The 21,220-nt window shown below is 35.6% G+C and overlaps 2 protein-coding genes across 5 annotated transcripts in view; both read left to right on the forward strand.

Annotated features, from left to right (window-relative positions):
- The window catches only part of dazap1 (DAZ associated protein 1), a 29,205-nt gene extending 14,699 nt beyond the window's left edge, over positions 1-14,506 (forward strand). Inside the window, exons 9-13 of one of the 4 annotated variants that reach the window (XM_048172223.1) lie at positions 44-73; positions 3,443-3,595; positions 3,807-3,974; positions 10,653-10,742; positions 13,736-14,506. In XM_048172223.1, the coding sequence (XP_048028180.1) occupies positions 44-73; positions 3,443-3,595; positions 3,807-3,974; positions 10,653-10,742; positions 13,736-13,908 (614 nt within the window). In that variant the 3' untranslated portion in view covers positions 13,909-14,506. Of the gene's footprint in view, positions 1-43; positions 74-3,442; positions 3,596-3,806; positions 3,975-10,652; positions 10,743-13,731 lie in introns of all 4 variants that reach the window. The other 3 variants (XM_048172225.1, XM_048172226.1, XM_048172224.1) reach the window with 3 other exon arrangements.
- A 1,981-nt stretch (positions 14,507-16,487) lies between these two features.
- Positions 16,488-19,693, forward strand: rps15 (ribosomal protein S15). Its single transcript, XM_048173028.1, has 4 exons — positions 16,488-16,638; positions 17,014-17,099; positions 19,106-19,340; positions 19,546-19,693. The coding sequence occupies exons 1-4, from the start codon at positions 16,636-16,638 to the stop codon at positions 19,657-19,659; spliced, it is 438 nt and encodes a 145-aa protein (XP_048028985.1). The 5' UTR covers positions 16,488-16,635; the 3' UTR covers positions 19,660-19,693.
- Positions 19,694-21,220: the final 1,527 nt, after the last annotated feature.

The following is a 21,220-nucleotide window of genomic DNA, read 5'->3' on the forward strand; positions in this document are numbered from 1 at the left end:
TGGTCTGGTGGATGCAAATGTGTTTTTTTTTGTTTTTTTCCAGGTGTTTGGGTGACTACAGGACAACCTCTTGGTATGTTATTATATTCATTATATTATGTTATCGTTATATATCGTATTATATATCGTTCATTGTATTATATTATATTATATTACATTCAGACTTGTTTGGGGTCAGCAAGACATTTTAACCCTCTACTGCACACATGTTGATGGCACATAAAAAAAAAATATTCCACATAATTTTTTGGTTCATTTGGGAACATTTTATTGATTAAAAAAAAAAATTTCCCCCCACCCTCCCCCAATCCCAAAATATTTTTTCGTTGCCTCAGGGCAACGTTGTGCGACAATGGTACAGAGTCATAGAGAAAATTATCATCAAAATCAATTTAAAAAAAAAAAAAAATTCAAGAAATCATTAAAGGGCACCTATTATGCAAAATTCACTTTTACATGGTGTTTGACCATAAATGTGTGTTGGCAGTGTGTGAGCAAAACCACCCTAGAATGAGAAAAATCCACCCAGTGGTTTTTTTACAATCTCAATAATTCATAAGCACTGTCTCAGAACGCCCTGTTCTAAGATTGCTCTCACTGTGACGTAGAATTGCGCTAAGCCCCACCCACGTGGTTTGATTGACAATCTGGTTTTGGCATAGACCCCGCCCTCGGTGATCGGTCAACCATCCTCCATTGTTTCAACGACAGCCGGTAATGTCTCCTAAGAAACATAAGTGTTCTGTTGTGGGATGTAATAATGAACATAGTAGTTTTCACTTACTTCCGACATCAGAGCCACTGAAAACGCAGTGGATGGATTTTATTTACGAAGGAAAGGCGCCACTCAAAATTCCAAAATACGTTTATGTTTGCGCGAATCATTTTTTGACTGACTGTTTTGAGAACGAGGGTCAATTCAAAGCAGGTCTTGCTTCAAAGTTAATCCTCAAGTGTGGATCGTTGCCTACTGTTCACGATCCAACGTCACCTCCAGAAGAAGTAAGTGTATTTAATGATTTTTGAGCAAATAGTCATTTCAGTCGATGTCAGCCAATTCAATAACAAATGCGTCTAAAGTTGTTGTCGTCGTCGTAGAATGTCTGTGTATATAATTTAAACCTGGTTTGTATAGTGTGTATCCACACGTGTATATATATATATATATTTTTAAAGATATTGTATTAAAAACTGTGTATGTTTACTTAGCAAACGTTATCACAGTATTTGTGTTTGTAGTTTCAAAAAATTGCGCGAACGTTATCACAGTGTGTGTGTGTGTGTGTGTTGCACATCCATAATTGCAAAGGGGACGCGATTAAAACTCTATAAGTACATAAATGTATCAAATAACCATTCAGAGACGTCCTGCTCCATTCTCAATTGTGTTTCTTCTGCCGGAGTCTCTTCATCATCTGGGTCTGATTCCGGTTCAAACATGTACGGCTGAATGCCATACAAAACAGCGGGTCTCTCACTCTCAGCCATTCTGCTTCTACCGACTGTTTATTGCCATAGGTATGCAAGTTACGCCCTCATCCAAAGGCAGGGCGGGGATATGCAGCTCATTTATATTTAAGGTGGTACACACCAAAACAGCTCTTTTTAAAACAGGCCCCAAAAATGACATTTTCAAATGGTTATAATAAATTAACTGTGGGGTATTTTGTGCTGAAACTTCACAAATACATTCTGGGGACACCCAAGACCAATATTACATCTTGTAAAAAGGGGCATAATAGGTGCCCTTTAAGTAAAAAGGGAAAAACACTTGAAAGACATTGATATATTGAATTTGATACATGCATAGGTCTGTATCATGTAGTGTGCTATGCTATATAATGTACTTCATGTGATAAGATTTCACTCCATACGAAACTTCAAAAAGCAGCTGTGACATAGTGGTGTATGTTACAATTTTTGCACATCACTTTGGGTGTTCCTGCACACCCAGAAATCTTGCATCTTCCCTTCTTATAATACATTGTGGCCAATGAGAGGTACTCTCTAAAACCTCCTCGAAAAGTACCCCTTAGCGCACAACGTTGCCCTGAGGCAACGAAAAGAAAAACTGAATTTCTGAACATGCAAAATAAAAAAACCTTTATAAAACCTGACAAAAGGCTTCTCTACACCTTCATACACGCACACATATTTTTTATGTACAGTTCATGTCGTTTTAAATAAGATTACTAAAGCAAATAATATTGCCTTCTTCTCACACATGTGCTCCTGTGACCATGTGTCAGAACAGGAACGCCCCACCTTTAAATGGTGCTTGATATTGACTCCAACACCTTACTGGACTGTTCTTTGGTACTTTCTCAACCTTTCTAATTGGTTGTTATCATTTAAAGAAAAATTTACTAAACATGGGGCTTCCGTTGCCTGAGGGCAATGCTGTGCTGTAGAGGGTTAATATTATTGAAAGAAGTCTCTTAATTTTTCTTTTAATATTTTTTAAAATAATTTTTTTTTCCTGTGATAAAGTTTTCAGCATCATTACTACAGTCTTCTGTCACGTGATCCTTCAGAAATCATTCTAATATTCTGATTTGCTGCTCAAGAAACATTTATTATTATTATACATTTTGAAAACAGTTGAGTTTTTTTTTTTTTACGAAAACCTTGATACATTTATTTGTAATCAAAATCTTTTGTTTCATTGTAAATGTCTTTACTGTCACTTTTGATCTATTTAATGTCACCTTGTCAAATTAATGTAATAATTTTTCAAAAAAAACATTCTTATTGACCACAAACTTTTGAAATATATATATACACTGCCCTCCAAAAGTTTGGAAACGCCCTAGAAAAGTGGACAATATTGGCATGAATCATTTTTAATTTGTGATAATTTTGCACGGATAAGGGACAACACAAACTACGAAAACATATTTTATTACATAAACAGGTTATACATAGAAAAATATCCAAAATAATCCACCATTAGCAGCTATCTGACCTAAACTGGGTTCTGATTGGTTCATTGTATTCTAAACTTAATTGGCAATCAATTGTTGAAGCTATTAAGGTGTGCTGACCCAAAAACCTTTTACAAACCTGGGCCAAGTTTAAACCAGTAACCAGGCATCACAGCTGGCAAAGGGGCATCTCTGACTTTGACATGTATATATTGCCATTATTATGTAATCAAAATGAAAATGATTATTGCTGGTCTTCAATGATAATGTCAAGTTACTTTAATGTGTTTGCACCAAAAAATGATAAGGATTTATGCAGATATCGTCCAAAAAAGCCAGGGGTGTTTCCAAACTTTTGGAGGGCAGTGTATATATTTAAATAGATTTATAATTATAATTTGTGTGCATAGATGGTGTGGAAAATAGTTATATAATAGTGTAAATATTTTATACTTGCATGTCGTTCAGTTGGACTTTTGACTCAATTAAATTTTGAGTGAAATGTGTCTGTGTTTCAGGTGGGTATGGACCTCCTATACCTGCTGGCCGTGGGGCACCTGCACAACCTCCATCTCCATTTAATGCATTTCTAGTTGCAGCGGCACCTACAGGGGGATTTGGGGCACCTCAGGGATACCCCCAGCAGGGCTTTAGCGCACAACCTCAGTTTGGTAGGTGAAACATCACATTTTTACGGTGTTAGTGTTGGTCGGCATTGAAATAAGTGACTCTGGTCGACTACTAAATACTGCAGTAATTTTAGTTCAAAATTAAAATTTCTGATATAAAATATAAATATGCAATATGAATGGGAAATTAAAAGAACTGAAACAAGATTGTAATAATTCCTGCATTACTTTTCTTATGTGTTTATCAACATAGGATATAGCTTTGGAACACCTCAAGGTGACCAGTTTGTAGCACAGGGAATGCCTCCCCCTCCCAACACGCCGGGCGCAGGGCCTTTAGGTTTTGCCCCGGCTACGACTCCCTCTCAGGACCTGAGCAAAGCCGCCCCAGCACAGCCAGACTTCTCCTACAGCCAGTATGGTAAGAGCGCACTGAAACTGCAGATGTGCTGTAGCTCATCACTGGGGTTCTGCTTCCTGTTCACACGTCTGAACGGGCATGATGACATCACATACACACGCTTCCACACAGACCCTCAGTCTATTTACCCTCAATCAAGACCTTTAGATTTTGATTTTCGGTCTGTGGAGGTTTATCCAGTGGTATGTGTGAATTAGATCATCCTGTACTGCAATGCTGCTTTTGACCAGATGACGCTTCATCTAACTCAGACGAGGGTTTTCATCTGTAGATGCTGCAGCGTTGGATGGTGGGGGTGCCGAAAGGATAAAGTAAAGTTGCAGGGCATGGGAGATTTAATTTTAGATTTAACTGACTTTAGACGTTGACCAAGTATAAGATATACAAAGAATGTCTCTTGCTGCAGGTGCCGACACAGTACATACAACATCTAGAGCATCCATTAGACTTTAGAAAATAGAACTAACTCTACAGATATAGACATGGACACCTAATGGCCAGAATTAAAAGCATCTGGAAGTCAGTGAGATGTGGGACATGGTACATTTAGTGGTGCTTTCTAAGACGGCTATTACTACTTCTACAACAACAGACCTCTAACCCTCAGTATTATTTTTGGCACATAATTCATCCTGTACCATTTGTGCTACAAACCTAAATGATGCCTCCAATCATGCAGCATGTTGAGGACAGGTGTGCTATTACTTCTCCAAGCGATTAGACTTACCCATAAATAAAACCTGCACTTGCACTTAAAGGGATAGTCCACCCAAAAAATGAAGACTCTTTCATGATTTACTCACCCTCATTTCATTCCAAAGAACCCAAAAGAAGATATTCTGAAGAATGTTACTAACCAAACAGTTCTCAGAATTTCTCAAATTATCTTCTTTTATGTTCCATACATTTGGTACGATATGAGGGTTAGTAAGTGATGGCAGAATTTTTATTTTGGGGTATATGGATCCATATCTAGGCACAGAAAACCCACTCTAGCAACTCAATAACAACTAGGGCTGCCCTCGACTAAAGAATCTTCTAGTCGACTAGTAGTTCTTCATTTAAGCCCTTATTCAACTAGTTGCACATTTATGATATTAATTTAATTACTTATATACTGGGGGGGTGGCGGCATTGGAAAATGGTTTGAGAAAAAATATTAACAATGTTAAAGGTTTAGTTCATCCAAAAATTAAATTTCTGTCATTAATTACTCATCCTCATGTTGCTTTTGTACATCTTCAGAACACAAATTAAGATATTTTTGCTGAAATCCAAGAGGTATCTGAACCACACATCGGCAGGAGCGTTATTGCACACACATGGATCTTGCTGCTCATGTGTACAGCATTGGCCAATACTGAGTCGGCGTTCTGACGTAAAACCTGGAAGCGCTGCACTGTCTATACAACATTAACAGTGTAAGAGAATGACAGGGAAGAGGAGAAATTGTTGAATAAAGTCATTATTTTTTGTTTTGTTTTTGCACAAAAAAAGGATTCTCATTACTTTAAGAACATTAAGGTTGAACCACTGTAGTCACATGGACTATTTTAACGATGTCTTTGCTACCCTTCTGGGCTTAAAAAGTGCAATGACGTTGCTGCCTATGTGTGGTTCAGATACCTCTCGGATTTCATGAAACATATCCTTAATTTGTGTTCCGAAGATGAACGAAGGTCTTGCGGGTTTGGAATGACAAGTTGATGACAGAATTTTAATTTTTGGATTTTTGCAACTCGCTAATAGCCACTGTCATCTTTGCAACAACATAACAACATAGCAGCCACTCAGAACACTGTGTACCTTAGCAACCACCTAGAACACCCTAGCAACTGCATTGCAACGCTTACAACCTCTCTCATGTTTGCAACTCTATAACATCCTGGCAACCACCCAGATTAACTATACCAAACACATAGCAACGTCCTACCAATCGCGCAGCAGAACGGTAACAACCACTCACCGCATAGCAATGTCTTAACAAAGACCCTAAACAACTGCAAACATTAGCAACCACCAAGAACACTCTAGCAACTTGCTAACAACAGCTGATACCGATAGGCGATTATTCAGAATGATATCTGCTGTTTCCTATAGTTTCATTTTCTTAAGCAAAAAAAAACAACAACTCCCAACTAATGTTGTAAACTATACAGGGAACCCTCTCATTTGTCACATTGCTATAATATTAGAGGTTAAAATGAACAACAGAGCCCAAACTATTATATTAAGATATAATAATTACACTCAAATAAAAAAATAATATGAATGGGAAATTAATTGTTTGTATTCAACTCAGTTGCACAAAAGGTAGTTTTCATAAATACTTGTCTTTGTGACAAATTAATTCAAACATACATATCTAATTAACAGTAAATAAACTCCTTAGTTTTTTTTATAGCTAACTAATTGGGTGTAACGGTACATGTATTCGTCCCAAACCAAACGGTACCCATGTCATGGTTCGGTTCATGAAGTCAGATGACGAATACAGTCAGTTACAGGCGATCCACACTCCAAACCAGAAGGGTTGCAGTATTGCAACATTGTTTGCCAACCGCCACAACAGGAAAAAGCACAGAAGAAGAAGAACGATCTATATAACGATCTCTCAACTGGTATTTCAACCGTGGAAAGATATCAATAAAACAGCTCACAGAATAATCTCACACAGCGTTACATTTACATCAGGCAAGTCATTTAGTGTCCACAGCATGTTAGTTCACTAGAGAAATTAACTCTAGAGGGAGCGTTTCACTAAATATATACACTATATTAGCTTATAGATTCAATTATATTTACTTTACCTGTTAGTAATCTCTTAATTAGTTTAATATATGTTTAAATATATTTGTCATGAAAATAAGTTATGACAGTAACTGTGTAAATGATTATATTTTAAAAATGAATTGGAGTAATAATTTAATGCAAACGTTAATGCAAAACCTGCCTTATGTTTACATGTTTTTTTATTTGAGTGTTGATTATTATATCTAAAAGTAAATAGTCAAACAAAATAGTTTGAGCTCTGTTGTTAATTTTAACCTTTAATATTATAGTAATGTGCAAGAAAAGGCTCCCTTTATATAGTTTACAGCATTAGCAGAGATAGATTTTTTTTATCCTTAAGAAAATGTTAATTATAATTGAATTTATTTAAAGAGAGAGACACAATTTGAGACAAAATTTCAATAAACCATTGTTTAATAAAAAAAGGAAGAAAAAAAAAAAGCAATTTTATGTTTAGTTTTCTCCCTCCTGCTGTACAGAACCTGTACCAAACTGTGACTTCAATACTGAGGTACGTACCGAACCGTCATGTTATACCCCCTACTGACTAACGAACTGTGAATAACTTTCCTGAGGTAAATGCAACGTTAAGTGACATTGTTCACAAGCTGTTTTATTGCTGTTGAAACACTGATTGAGCGATTATGAGACACAACACATTTCAGTAAGTTGTACTGTATCTTTCAACATACCTTCTGATGTTCATACATGATTTTCGAGATATAACTCTGTATTAAAGAGGAAGAAATAACTCACGCTCCTCACTGCCGACTGAACTGTGGCTTTACAGCAATCCGTCACTTCAGCTTCAAAGCTGAGACTTTGTTTCTTGTCAGAAGTAACACAGCACAAAGCGATTATTGGATGGGAGGCGCGCTACAAATAATGTCTGGTGTAGGGAAAGACTATGGACATGGCAACCTTTGCTTGAACTACAGGTGATTCATAGGGTCAAAGTAGTCCGCCTTAATGTAGCTATTTTTTTAACTGTTAATGCGTTATTGTCAGGTTAACTTTAGCAGCCCTAAATTCAACACAAGAGACTTTTTCTTCACGCACAGTACGAGTTGAGGTCTGACACGGTTTTCCGACCCCCTTTTGATTGACAGGATACATCAAGGATCATCGTTTGTTTTTAAACAATAGTGAAAATAATTGCTTTTATCAAGCTGATACCGATTACTGGCCGATACATTGGTGAATCCCTATAGACCCCTTAAAAGTTTGTAAACATTGCAACGTTTCTTGGTGGGCGGGGCTTAGCTGGAGGCAAAAAGAGACGCTGGACTTATTAAACATAGATGCAGAAGAAGGTTCAGAACTGTCTGAATATGTACAATCACTGACTCTTTTTGTAAATTAACTTAAGTTTTGGATATTTCCTAGACAACATATGAATTACTTTCGGGTGGTTCGGGGCATTTTGTCAAGGTTTATTGTCTAATGTAACCTAACGCTGGGCTAACTATGATTATGGCTAGCAATGTGAATTATTTTAAGAGACCATTCAAAGGATGGCACACACATCTATCGCTGTATGTTTGTTTAACATTTAAGCTAGCTAGTGTGCTGAAAGTTGGCGACATTTCATCCTATAAAACAGAAACTTGCTGATTTGTACTAGATAAAACCAACACACCATTACATATGCATCGATTATTTTACCTGATATGAAGTGTGCACTGCAAACACGAGTATTATTTATGATCGTCTCCGTCCAGTCTGTACGCCGTATTGCTTTCAACCACAATTATCTTTTTGATTTCTGTGAAGGAATGTCTGCCGGGATCTGGTAAAACTTTAGTTTTGAACCAAAAGTCCTGTTCCTTCTATTCTGGCAGCCAAAAACACAACAAGACGACATTTTAAAGTCAAAACCTCAAACTTTTAGCGCGCCCGCTATTAGTTCTTATTTATGTTTTGCCTCCAGCTAGAGCAGTGATGTCACAGTGACGTAGGCGATTAAAGGGTCTATTAACAGACCACTGTTTTCTTAGAAACCACATAACAACATCCTAGCAACCACCCAGTTAACCTTAACAACCACATGGCAAAATTCTAGCAACCACCCAGATCACTTTACCGACTACATTGTAAAAAAGAATCCCTGTAAAATTTACAGTAAAAAAACAGCAGCTTTGGTTGCCAGAACTTTACCGTAAAAAATACGGTAGCAATGTTTTAGGTTTTACAGGACAGCACTTAGATTTCACAGTTCAAAATCGTACAATTTAAAGGTTTATATTGTAATAATTATGGTTCATAACTGTTTATTTTACACACAGTAAAAAAATTCTGTTAAATTTACGGTAAAAAAAAAAATTTCATTAACTGATATAATGTTAATGTACCAACCTATTGAAGTACACTGTAAAAAAAATCCCAGTAAAATTTACGGTAAAAAAACGGCAGCTGTGGTTGCCAGAACTTTACCGTAAAAAATACAGTAGCAACGTAAAAAAAATCTGTTAAATTTACGGTAAAATAACGTATTTCATTAACTGATATAATGTTAATTTACCAACCTAATGAAGTACTAATATCTGTTTTGTACCTTTATAATACACTGACAACCACCAATCACAGTGGTGATAAGAGTCACATGATGAATCAAAGTTCATCACAAGCAGCTTTTCCACAAGCCGAGAAGGACAACACTAACATATAGAAGGTGCACACAGTGTCATTCACACACACACTAAACACCATCATGGTAACATGCATGAAATTTTAAAAATGCAATAAACATTAATTTAACAACATTAGATGTAACATAAAACCCTAATGTACATAACTGGTTAAAAAAAAATGAGAAAAACTAAGAAGAAACAGAGTTATTTCAACGAAAATATATCAAATGTGAAGTGTCACGCAGGGAATTGTGGGAGTGTCAATTTACGTTTTTCACTGTAAATTTTACAATTAAATGTTAAATTTTTCACTTCCAAAAACTGTGAATTTAACGGTATTTTACCGTAAAATTACATTAAACGTACCGTTAGATCTATTACAGTTATTCACCGTATATAGTACGGAAACTTTCTGTAAACCAATTGACAGTTTTTCACCGCAGCATTTTTACAGTCTTTTACTGTTAAAATCACAGAGAGGTGATGAGAGTCACATGATGAATCAAAGTTCAATCACAAGCAGCTTCTGTAATCCAATTAACTGTTTTTCACAGTAGCATTTTTACAGTCTTTTACTGTTTTTACTTAGCTATCATATACTAATGCAACCACCCAGAACTTCCCAGCAAGCACCCAGATCACTCTAACAATCGCATACTTCACAGGCAACAACTGTCTAGTATTGAGTAAAAATATTTGCTTCACATAATATACATGTGTAGTCATTATGGGATGCTCAAATTAACATCAATCTGAGAGGTAAAGATGTGGCCTTGCTCCGTAATCAGTACCGAAAATGTCAAGTTATTTGGGCATAACAAACATAACAATGATTTGAAAGCGCGTTATGCCAGAACGATCGAGATGGAAGTCTTTAAACCAGAATTAGTGCAGTTCTATGGTAGATCTTTAAATAGCACTGTTCTTCGCATTGCCGGGGTTGACATACATTAGAGTGCTGTTAGCGTGGAGGTCAGGCTGTCTGTGTGGGTTGTATGTATGTACATATGGTCTTACGAGATGGTCTCATCAGCCGCTTTATGTCACGCCTCCGCTTCGCTTCCCATTCATCAGCACCTCAGTGGCCGAGCAGCCTGATAAACATGCTCATTTAGAAACCGCGCAGGGCCGATCCATCCACATGTTCTGTTCATGAGCCCTGAGAGCAGGAGAGGGCAGCGTTCACCTGGGTAGGAGCTGTAAGGTAGTAGTTAAGTCAGACTCTGTCAACCTGGTCTCCTCATCTCCCTGCTAGGCTTGGGTAACTATCCTCAGGACCCCTCTGCCTACGGACCAACGCGTCCTTCTCACACTTATGTACAGGAAGAGCAGGGATATAGTGCAGGTAGGTGAGCAACTGCATCCTACAATCACTCAAACCCAATAGAACAAACATCAACAGCCTGTGGACCCATAAGGCTTCAGTTCTGTTTCTCATGCATCCCATGTACAATATGCATATGCCGTATGCATATTCTACATCTGTTTGAGGCATATCTTCGGTTTTCAATGGGATATACTAAAGTACAGCTACACGTCATTCAGGGGGCCTTAAGCGGCAAATGTTCAAATGAAATAAACTCGTCACTAGACGATATTGTAACTCGTATGGCTCGTAGCTGTAGTTTACTATATAAAAACAGACGGCTTGCTTCAGATGTTCTTTTTTCAGTCACTGCATTGCTTTGCTGCCAAAAGGATGATCTAATGGTGTCTCTACTGGGTTTTCTGTGGATTTTGTGCCCCTCATGCAGCGTGTGACAGTCACAGCTGAACAAATCTGTACGGATTCGGCGAATTCTTTACATCTTTGACTCCTAAAAAGAATCCATTTCTCTTCATTTGTGCTCATGTAGTCTAATGTTTCACTTTCATTTAGAGACTTTCGAATAAACTCTTTCCAAAATGCATTTCTGCCTTGGTATTTCTGTTTTTATTTTTTCTATTTTTCCAGAATGCTTTAAATGTGTTTTCATGACCACCATACCTTTGTTTTTTAGATGTTTTCTGTTCAGTTATTTGTTTCTGTTGTAGATAAATCTTAGATATTTTGGCCACGTACACACTGCAAACTTGCTGCTTTTAAAAGTGAATTCACTTGTCTGTGAAAGTGATAACCAAAGCAACAACAAACATGGATGCTAACAGTTCAATCTGCTCAGTGTTGCCCATGTTCAAGCAAAGTAATAATAGCAAAAATAAAACTGCATGGAAATAATTAGTAAAACATCATTGATCACATCCTTTTAGGAGTGAATTTGGTTGTAGAATTAAAGAATTCGGTTGTCTTTGTGGACAAAACGGGATTGAATCTCATAAACCCAAAGTGCACTTCTGTTTTAACGCGTACTACGCTTAGCGTATGCATACAATCGAACCCTTTAAAGTATAGTTTCATTCTTGTCTCTGCAGAAATAGTGACTGATAAAAATGTCTTTATTCTCATTTAAACTGCAGTTGCGGTTATCTGTTAACCCTTCAGACAAACACTCGTTATCAGGCGTCTATTGTTGTCAGGTGCATGGTTTATGGGGGTGGGGGAATTACTGGAATTATTAACTATTTACATTATGCATTTTGAGCTTTTATGACAAGCAACAAGTTCCTGTCCAAAACACACAGCTAGGACCAATTATCTGCGCAACATCATCGTATACTGTGCGTTCGTTCAGCAGTGTGCTCTAAAAGTTTGATATGATTTGTGCGAGATGCTCCTATCACGACACTGATGATAAAATGTGCAACTTCTACACTCTAAAAAATGCTGGGTTAAAAACAACCCAAGTTGGGTTGAAAATGGACAAACCCAGCGGTTGGGTTAAATGTTTGCCCAACCTGCTGGGCAGTTTTATTTAAACCAACTATTGTTTAAAAATTGCTATATGGCTAGCTTAAAATGAACCCAAAATAGTTGGGAAATTAAAAACCAGAATGCAATTAGAGGCAACAATAATAGACAAAAGGTGAATGTTTATTAATAAGCTTTAATATTTTATTAATATAAATTGAATAGATTAATAGTTTATTAATATACATTTATTAATAAGCAATTTAATAAATGTTTATTGTTTAATAATTATTCATTGAACATTAATAAATGTTCATTTCCAACATACTTTGGGTTCATTTTAATTAAGCAATACAGTAATTTTTAAACAATAGTTGAGTTAAATAAAACTACCCAGCAGGTTGGGCAAACATTTAACCCAACCGCTGGGTTTGTCCATTTTCAACCCAACTTGGGTTGTTTTTAACCCAGCATTTTTTAGAGTGTATTGAGAATTTATTACTTTAAAACACTACGTAGAAGGTCAAATGTCTAAAACAGCCACATAATTTAAAAAGACCTTGCACGACTTGCACCAACGTAAATTAGAAGGTTTTTTAACCCCTTTGCTAATTTAAAATACCCTGCAATAGTACTTTTGGGCCCAGTTTCACAGACAGGGCTTAGCCTATTTCAATTAGGGCATTTAAGTAGCTTTTATAAACTTTCACTTAAACATTACTGGTGTGCATCTTGAGACACAGTGGTCGTGACATATTTTAAGATATGTCAGTACAAGTTGCTTTCAGTTAAAACAGCTCAAGCATGCATTTCAGTCTAAGACTAGCTTAAGCCTTGTCTGTGAAACCGGGGGTTGGTGTACTAAATTGGTATACTTAAAGTCTGCTAAATTGGAATAACTAATTTTGTACTTAATGCACTTTAATTGTGCAGAAGTAGTGCTGATGTCCAACTAAAGATATACTGAAGTATATTTGATTGTGCTGAAGTGGAACTATTGCAAGTATACTTTAGGTACACTTTAAATATCTTGCATTTTAAGACTGATATTATACAGAGATCATACAATCCTTATTAATAGTGATATTAAAAAACTTCTTTGGCATAATATTAAGAAATGTGCATTGTGCAATAAAGAAATACTCCAAATAAAGTTTATTTATAATTTTATATCAGTAAGTCTTGAAGTGATATGTCAATAAATATGTTAATAGATTTGAAGTACACTTAGTATGAAATAAATGTACGTTTTCTTTTACTATGGGAATAATTTTTTCCATATAAAACGGATAATTCTAGATAAACTAATTTAGTTAAATAAAGTACTTTGCTTCGTATAAAAGAACAAAGTATACTTTGGGCTTAAGAGAAGTGGCGACTGTATGTAACTGCAGTGTGTACATGACCTCTGTCTTGAGAAGTGAAAAATGGACCTAATGCAAAATGACGAGGGGTTACGAGAGATGCCCAGAAAGCCTAGTCGCATGTTTGTTCTTTGGAGTTACTGGTGTTTAATATCACTTTCCATGTTTTCATGTCTGTTGAGACAGGTTATGGGCAGGACCTGAGTGCTTTTGGTCATAGCTTTGCAGACCCCAGCCAGCAAACTGCCTCATACGCCGCAGCCCCCTCCGCACCCTCGTCAGGAGCTCAACCGGCAGCCAGCAGCTTCGGACGAGGACAGAACCACAATGTACAGGGCTTCCACCCCTACCGGCGCTGAGCCGACCCCCACCCCCCACCCCCATCCCAATGCAATACTCATCGTCAGGGATATAGACGTTTTGAGCACAAGCTGAACTGGATTTTGGGATTGTCTTTCTGAACATTGCAGAGTAACTAAAAGGGGTTTTATTGTGTGTAAATTGTGAACAGGGGCTCTACTCCGATAACAGGAGACCACAGTACTCTTCTATATTTTGTAGTCGGACTGAACTACTGAAGTATTTAGCAATAGTTTTGGACTGTCTGGTCAAACATCAGCACAGAACAGACGCACCAGACGTCTACGACAGGGTCTCCCAATTATTCAGCTTTAATTATATTAGTGGGGAAATGTCTTTATTTTCAATTTTGTGAATTTTGTTTACTCTATGAGCCTTTTACTGTTTTATTTAAGTTTGAAATAGATTACAAATGTGTATTATACACCTAAACTGTGCAATTTTTTAAAGAATTTTGTACTAATATATGTGCGCTTTTCTTGTTTTTTTATTTAAGGACGTAGACTTCCCTCAGGTGGCTGTTAGTGCACTTTTGCACTTATGCAAAAAAGAAAAAACAAAAATGAGAGTTTATTTGAAATAAATGATTTAAAGAAACAATGTTGTGCAAATTCATTGTTTTAGAAATAAATCTGTTCGCTTTCAAAGACAACATGAACTTATTAAATATGAAGTGTTCTGTTATAGGAGTGTCCACAGTTTGATATCTGTCATCATCCCAATATTATAGTAAATATATTAGTTCACATATAACTTGTGCATGAAATTCAACATCAAGATTCTTTTGCAAGTTCATATGAAGAAAGAGTAAGTCTTTTTTACTTTTAATCACCATTTTAGATTCACTTGGTGTGACAAATTAATTATTAGAAGTACAAATATACTTTGATTTGCAATATGAGGTCATGAAAGTTGAATGCATTATTATTAAAAAAACAAAATGCTGTTTAAAATGGCTAGAGAATAGCATGTTCTACTCCCAAAAGTAAATATATTATTTATATATAAATGTACTCATTATATTTTCCTGAAAGTTTCACTGGTACAAGAAATCATAAAACAAAACTGAATTTACTAATTTGTTTAAAAGTCTTCAAAAGATTTTTTAATGTTTTTGAAAGAAGTATCTTATGCTCACCAAAGCTGATCAAAATATAGTAAAACAGTAATGCTGTGAAATATTATTACAATTTAAAATAATATATATATATATATATATATATATATATATATATATATATATATATATATATATATATATACACTACCGTTCAAAAGTTTGGGATCGGTAAGATTTTTAATGTTTTAAAAGAAGTATCTTCTGCTCACCAAGGCTGCATTTATTTGATTAAAAATACAAACAAAAACAGTAATATTGTGAAATATTATTCCAATTTAAAACAGCTGTTTTCTATGTAATATATACAGTAAAGTGTAATTTATTCCTGTGATCAAAGCTGAATTTTCAGCATCATTATTTCAGTCTTCAGTGTCACATGATCCTTCAGAAATCATTCTAACATGATGATATGATGCTCAAGAAACATTCATTATTATTATCAATGTTGAAAACAGTTGTGTACAAATGTTTTTCAAAATTCTTCGATGAATAGAAAGTTCAAAAGAACAGCATTTATTTAAAATAGAATATTTTCTAACATTATAATTGTCTTTACTGTAACTTTTGATGAGTTTAACTCATCCTTGATGAATAAAAGTATTGATTAATTTTATTTCTATCCCCAAAAAATAAATTAAAATTCTTACTGACCCCAAACTTTTGAACGGTAGTGTCTAATGTTACAAAAGATTTAGATTTCAGACAAATGCTGTTCTTCTGAAATTTCCTTTAATCATAGCATCATGAATGTAAATTAAAAAAATGTAAATAACTCTTTTCAACATTGATAATAATCATAAATGTTTCTTGAGCAGCAGATCAGCATATTAGAATGATTTCTGAAGGATCATGTGACACTGAAGACTGGAGTAATGATGCTGAAAATTCAGCTTTGATCACAGGAATAAATTATACTTTACTGTATATTGGTAATTGGAATAATATTTCACAATATTACTGTTTTTGTTTGTATTTTTAATCAAATAAATGCAGGCTTGGTGATCAGAAGATACTTCTTTTAAAGACATTAAAAAATATTACTGACCCCAAACTTTTGAACGGTAGTGTGTATATATATATATATATATATATATATATATATATATATATATATAATTTCTCCAGTCTTCAGTGTCACATGATCCTTCAGAAATCATTAAAATATGCTGATCTGGGGCCCAAAAGAATTTATTCTGATTATCGATTTTGAAAACATTTTTCTCTGATTCTTTGATGAATAAAAAGTTCAACAGAACAGCATTTATTTGCAATAAAAATGTGTTATATTATAAATAATATAATATAATTATAAATGTCTTTACTGTCACTTTTGATACATTTAATACGTTGTTACTGAATAAAACTATTCATTTTGACCCACAGTTTCATCGACGCCACAGTGCATTTAGTGCGTGGATTTCTAATTTTAACGGATCAATTAATAAAATTTAGATTTCATTAATTGATTCATGTCAACAACATAAAATAATAATTTTCTCCTCCTCTCCGCTAGAGGGAGACTTACCAAACTCGTCAAATATTCACTGAACTCTCGCGATATTATCGCGTCTCTCCTACCTTCTTCCTTTTCCGGGAGTCTCTCAAGATGGTAGGTTCACCTCTTATTTGTGAATAATAAAACGACAATAATCCAAACGAATCTACTGTAATCATGATGTATATTAGATTAGATAATACGAATAAGGCATATGTAAGAATTAATGCATGTTTTCAGGCCATTATTTTTCGCCTGGGATGAATGTTTAGATAGATGTTCGTTCGATTAGTAGCTTCAGTCGTGCGATCTAGTTCTCAGTGCAGCGTGATGGATTCTCAGACTGTTCTTGTGTTCCTGTGTAACGTGATTAAGTAGGAACTGATCTTTTTATTTTATTAGTCACTGTTTATCTGTTGGTTGAGAAGCTAACGGCTAAGTAAAAGCCCGTGAAAAGCGGCTGATTGACGGTGGTTGTGATTCCCACAGGCGGACGTTGAGCAGAAGAAGAAGCGTACCTTCAGGAAATTCACCTACAGAGGTGTGGACCTGGACCAGCTGCTGGACATGTCCTAGTGAGTCGAGCCTCTATCGCTTCACATTTCGTGTAAAGCGTCCAGGAAAAGTGTCGTCAAGTGAATGAATTAATGAGGAGAGAAACAAGGAGCAGGACACTCAAAAAAGTGGCAACTGACAAAAAAGTGGAAATGACTCGCTATGAGTTTCAAAACTGACTTTCTTGTGAGGAAAACAAAAGATTAGGTGGAATGTCCTGGCTGTTCTCTATGGAACTTGTTTACTCCACTGAGTAAATAAAAAGCTATTTCAACTTTATATTGCAGCTGTGACTTCTCAGAATTGCGAGTTTATCGCTCGCAATCTTTTTTTTTTCTCTCTCAGAATTGCATGTTATAAAGTCAGAATTTCGTGATATGAAGTCGCAATTGCTAATTGCGCAGTGAAAAATATATCGCAGAGCAAAGAGGACACTGACAACACGTCGACAGACAAGACAGAGCAGGTTACTTATGATATTAAAGTCCCAGCTTTAAAATTATGTAATTTATTTTAAGAAATTAGAACAATAAAAACCATTTTGTGGCTCTTTTAAGTGTCATAACAGTTTGCTGTAGCGCTCAGCTCAAGAGGCTCGTGAACCGATCATCTCTTTCTACTAGATAATTTATAGCGTCAAATAAACATTAACGAACATGAGAATGAATGTTGTTTAAAACACGGAAAGACACAATCACACAACATTTTTCAAGTTCAAATCCACCAAGGTTAATCTAACTCCTGACTGCTTTGTCAGACAAAATGGCGGATTCGGAGTTATGATTGGTTAGATCGCTTGTCAAAAACTCCTGGCAAAGGGTCAATTCTGAGAAAAGTCAGAATTGTGAGCGATAAACTCGCAATTCTGAGAAAAAAGGCATCACCCTCAGAAATTAGTCTTTAAAAGTCACGATTGCGAGAGTCATAATTGCAATATAAAGTTGCAATAACCTTTTTTTTTTTTTTTTTTTTTTTTTTTAATCAGTGGTGCAGACAAGCTTCCATAGTGCTCTATTTGAGAAAAAAAAATCAAGAAAATTGTGATGTTTTATCTTGCAATTCTGATCTTTGTTCACAATTCAGAATTGGTTGGTTTGTAGTTCTAATTGGTAAAGTCTGAATATAAACTCACAATTCTGACTTATTTCTTACAAGATTGCAGTTACCTCTTTTATTCTGTGGTGGGTTTCTGAAGGAAAAAGTCTGTGAGACGGAAGCTAGAATTATGAAAAAAAAAAAAAGAAAATTGTGAGATGGAAACTCGCAATTATATAAAGTAAGAATTGTGAGAGAAAGTCAACGTTTACCTTTTTACTTTTTTATTCTGTGGCAGAAACGAGCTTCCATAGATCTTTCTCATGCAACAGTTTGTAAAATTGACAAAGCACCATCAAAGTAGTCCATACTGTGCTATGTCAGTACTTCATCAAGTCATATGATGGTTTTCTGAACAGAATTGATAAAGTCAAAATGCCTTCCTCTACTGCAGCTCAAATCTGTGTGTAAGACAGAATGGATGCGCTTCTGTACTGTATCCAAGTCCCTTTAAGACAAGTCATTTCACTTGGCGGCCATCTTTGAATAGCCTCTCGGGCATGCAATTGCAGCTTCTATCTCTTTGAATGGGGAAACATCAAATTCTCCAAAGTTGTTTGCCAAGCTTTCGATTAAAATTCTTATTTGAAATCACCAATGAAATCTGACCACAACTGTCTCATAAATTTTTTTAAATGCTCAAATCATGACCAAAAAGTGCTACTAACTAGCTACTAACTGCCGCTGCAGTGACACGATGGCTTTACCAATTGCCTTAGTTCTTATTTAGAAGGCGGGACTTATTCCGCCATATTGTGCATTGCACTTTCTCCCATTCAAAACAATACGAGTGACGCGTCTTGTTGTTCTATAGTCTTTGGCAGTATAGAAGTTTGACGGTCAAAGTTCTGAATTAAGGTGTCATTATCAATGATCTAGTTCTGCTTGTGTAGAAATGTTGATTTAAGCTAGTGTCTGTTTTTTTCCTTAGTGAGCAGCTGATGCAGCTCTACTGTGCCAGACAGAGGAGGAGGCTGAACCGCGGCCTCAGGAGGAAGCAGCAGTCTCTCCTTAAACGCCTCCGTAAGGCCAAGAAAGAGGCGCCTCCCATGGAGAAACCAGAGGTGGTGAAAACTCACCTGAGAGACATGGTCATCCTGCCGGAGATGGTTGGATCCATGGTCGGCGTGTACAACGGCAAGACCTTCAACCAGGTTGAAATCAAGGTGGGGATGAATCATGCACTGTTGAAAGATCGTGAAGAATGTGCTAAAGTTCATTTCAAGGACTCACCCTGTGTCCCACAAAGACATTAAATATTAATGACATTGTATTGAATGCATTGTGAATATTTTTTATTTTTTTTTAGTAAATATAATTTACAAGATCTGGCAGGGTGCAGCTAATGATATGTATTTTGTCTCTTTTCAGCCTGAGATGATTGGTCATTACCTTGGAGAGTTCTCCATCACATACAAGCCTGTTAAACACGGTCGTCCGGGTATTGGAGCCACTCATTCTTCCCGCTTCATTCCTCTGAAGTAAAAATTGAGTATGTAAATAAAAGCCTCCAAAACAGCCTCTGATTTTTGTCTTTTTTTTTTTTTTTTTTTTCTCTCCATAAAAGCTACATTTATAGTTTATTTTCCTCTGTGCATCAGCAGGCACATGATCGTCAGATTCACATACTGCTGCAGCACACGCGTTTTCATTTTGAAGCCATTATAACGGTGTGTGTCCAACTGAGCGAGCGTTTTCTGTTCATTCCTTCCATAGGAATAAACAAATAGAACCTTCAAATGAGATGAAACTGCCTCGCTCATGGATGTGAATCCATTATAGAAGCATCAGCATTGCACAACTCAAGTTGTACTTTGCATCCGCTGCTGTTGGCAAGAAAGAGTAAACAAGTCGGTTTTTAGCTTCATTTTCAGTTCAAAACCTCAAACTATGTAAGTAGCTGTATAGATGTTAATATTGCAAACATGCACTCAATTCCTTTTTGGAAAAGTATTTCAAACCTTTTCTTGGACTGAGTAAAACATTTTAAAAGTATTTTAATTAAATGTAAGCGATTATGAGCTGAGGACAACAATGACTCAAAAATATCTACACTTTGTTGGCCATAGACTCTGAAGTTTGCGTTGTAGTAGTCTGATTTTAGTGGGCTGTTGGTTGTGATTGGTTTAGACCCTTGCATGTTTTCATTTTTCAGTTTTACAGATTTAGTGAATATTTTTATATGTTGCAGCATTATTTGTTCTAATTTATAAATTATCTTGAAGTGAAACAGATGGTCAATTATATTATACCTGTAACAGTTGGGTTCAATACTTCCAAAATATTTAATTTTACTGTATACTTTTTCAGATTTATGTCAGAACAGATATCTATAACAGTTTGGTTTACAAGTTATAAATAATTGATCAGAGTACACAGTGGTAACCTGATTTTGTAGGGATTTTTTTATATTTGAGCTAACACCCTAAGGACGGCCATGACGGCTTCGATTCTCTTTGATCTTCAACTTCCCTTTTTACTAAGACCTTATTTTCTGATGCACTGCCATCACTATCAATACTTTATGTAAAAGGTGCAGCTTTTCCTCTCTGTCTTCTATAAATTTACTAACATAAACCTAAAACGCAGGCAAAAGGGCTGCATGACACAATTTTTTTGATATTTTTTTTTTGAGTTATTACATTTACAAAATGTACATTAAAAATAGCCAAAAAATTTAGAAAAGACATTTGGATGTGCAATTTTTTTTTTTTTTTATGTATTTCCTATTCTAAAATTAACTTGACAGCATGTGAACATGTGCCCATGTCTTGTCCAGGTCCTTGTTGCCAAACATGTCAAGCACATGGCACATAGATTTTAATTTTTTATTTATTTTTTTTTTCTAAAATACATTTTTTTTGTTTGAATGTTATTATTGTATTTTAAATGCGATTTTCTCTGCATCATTTATAAATGACGGAACACCATAAGCCTTGATTAACTATTCTAGATTAAGGCCTACTCCTGTCTTAATTTAAACCCTGTATGGAAAACCACCCCTAAATGTTTAATTTTATGTTTGAATTCCGATTGAATTGTGCAT

Source organism: Megalobrama amblycephala, linkage group LG21 (assembly GCF_018812025.1).
Source record: "Megalobrama amblycephala isolate DHTTF-2021 linkage group LG21, ASM1881202v1, whole genome shotgun sequence".
Lineage (NCBI taxonomy): Eukaryota > Metazoa > Chordata > Actinopteri > Cypriniformes > Xenocyprididae > Megalobrama > Megalobrama amblycephala.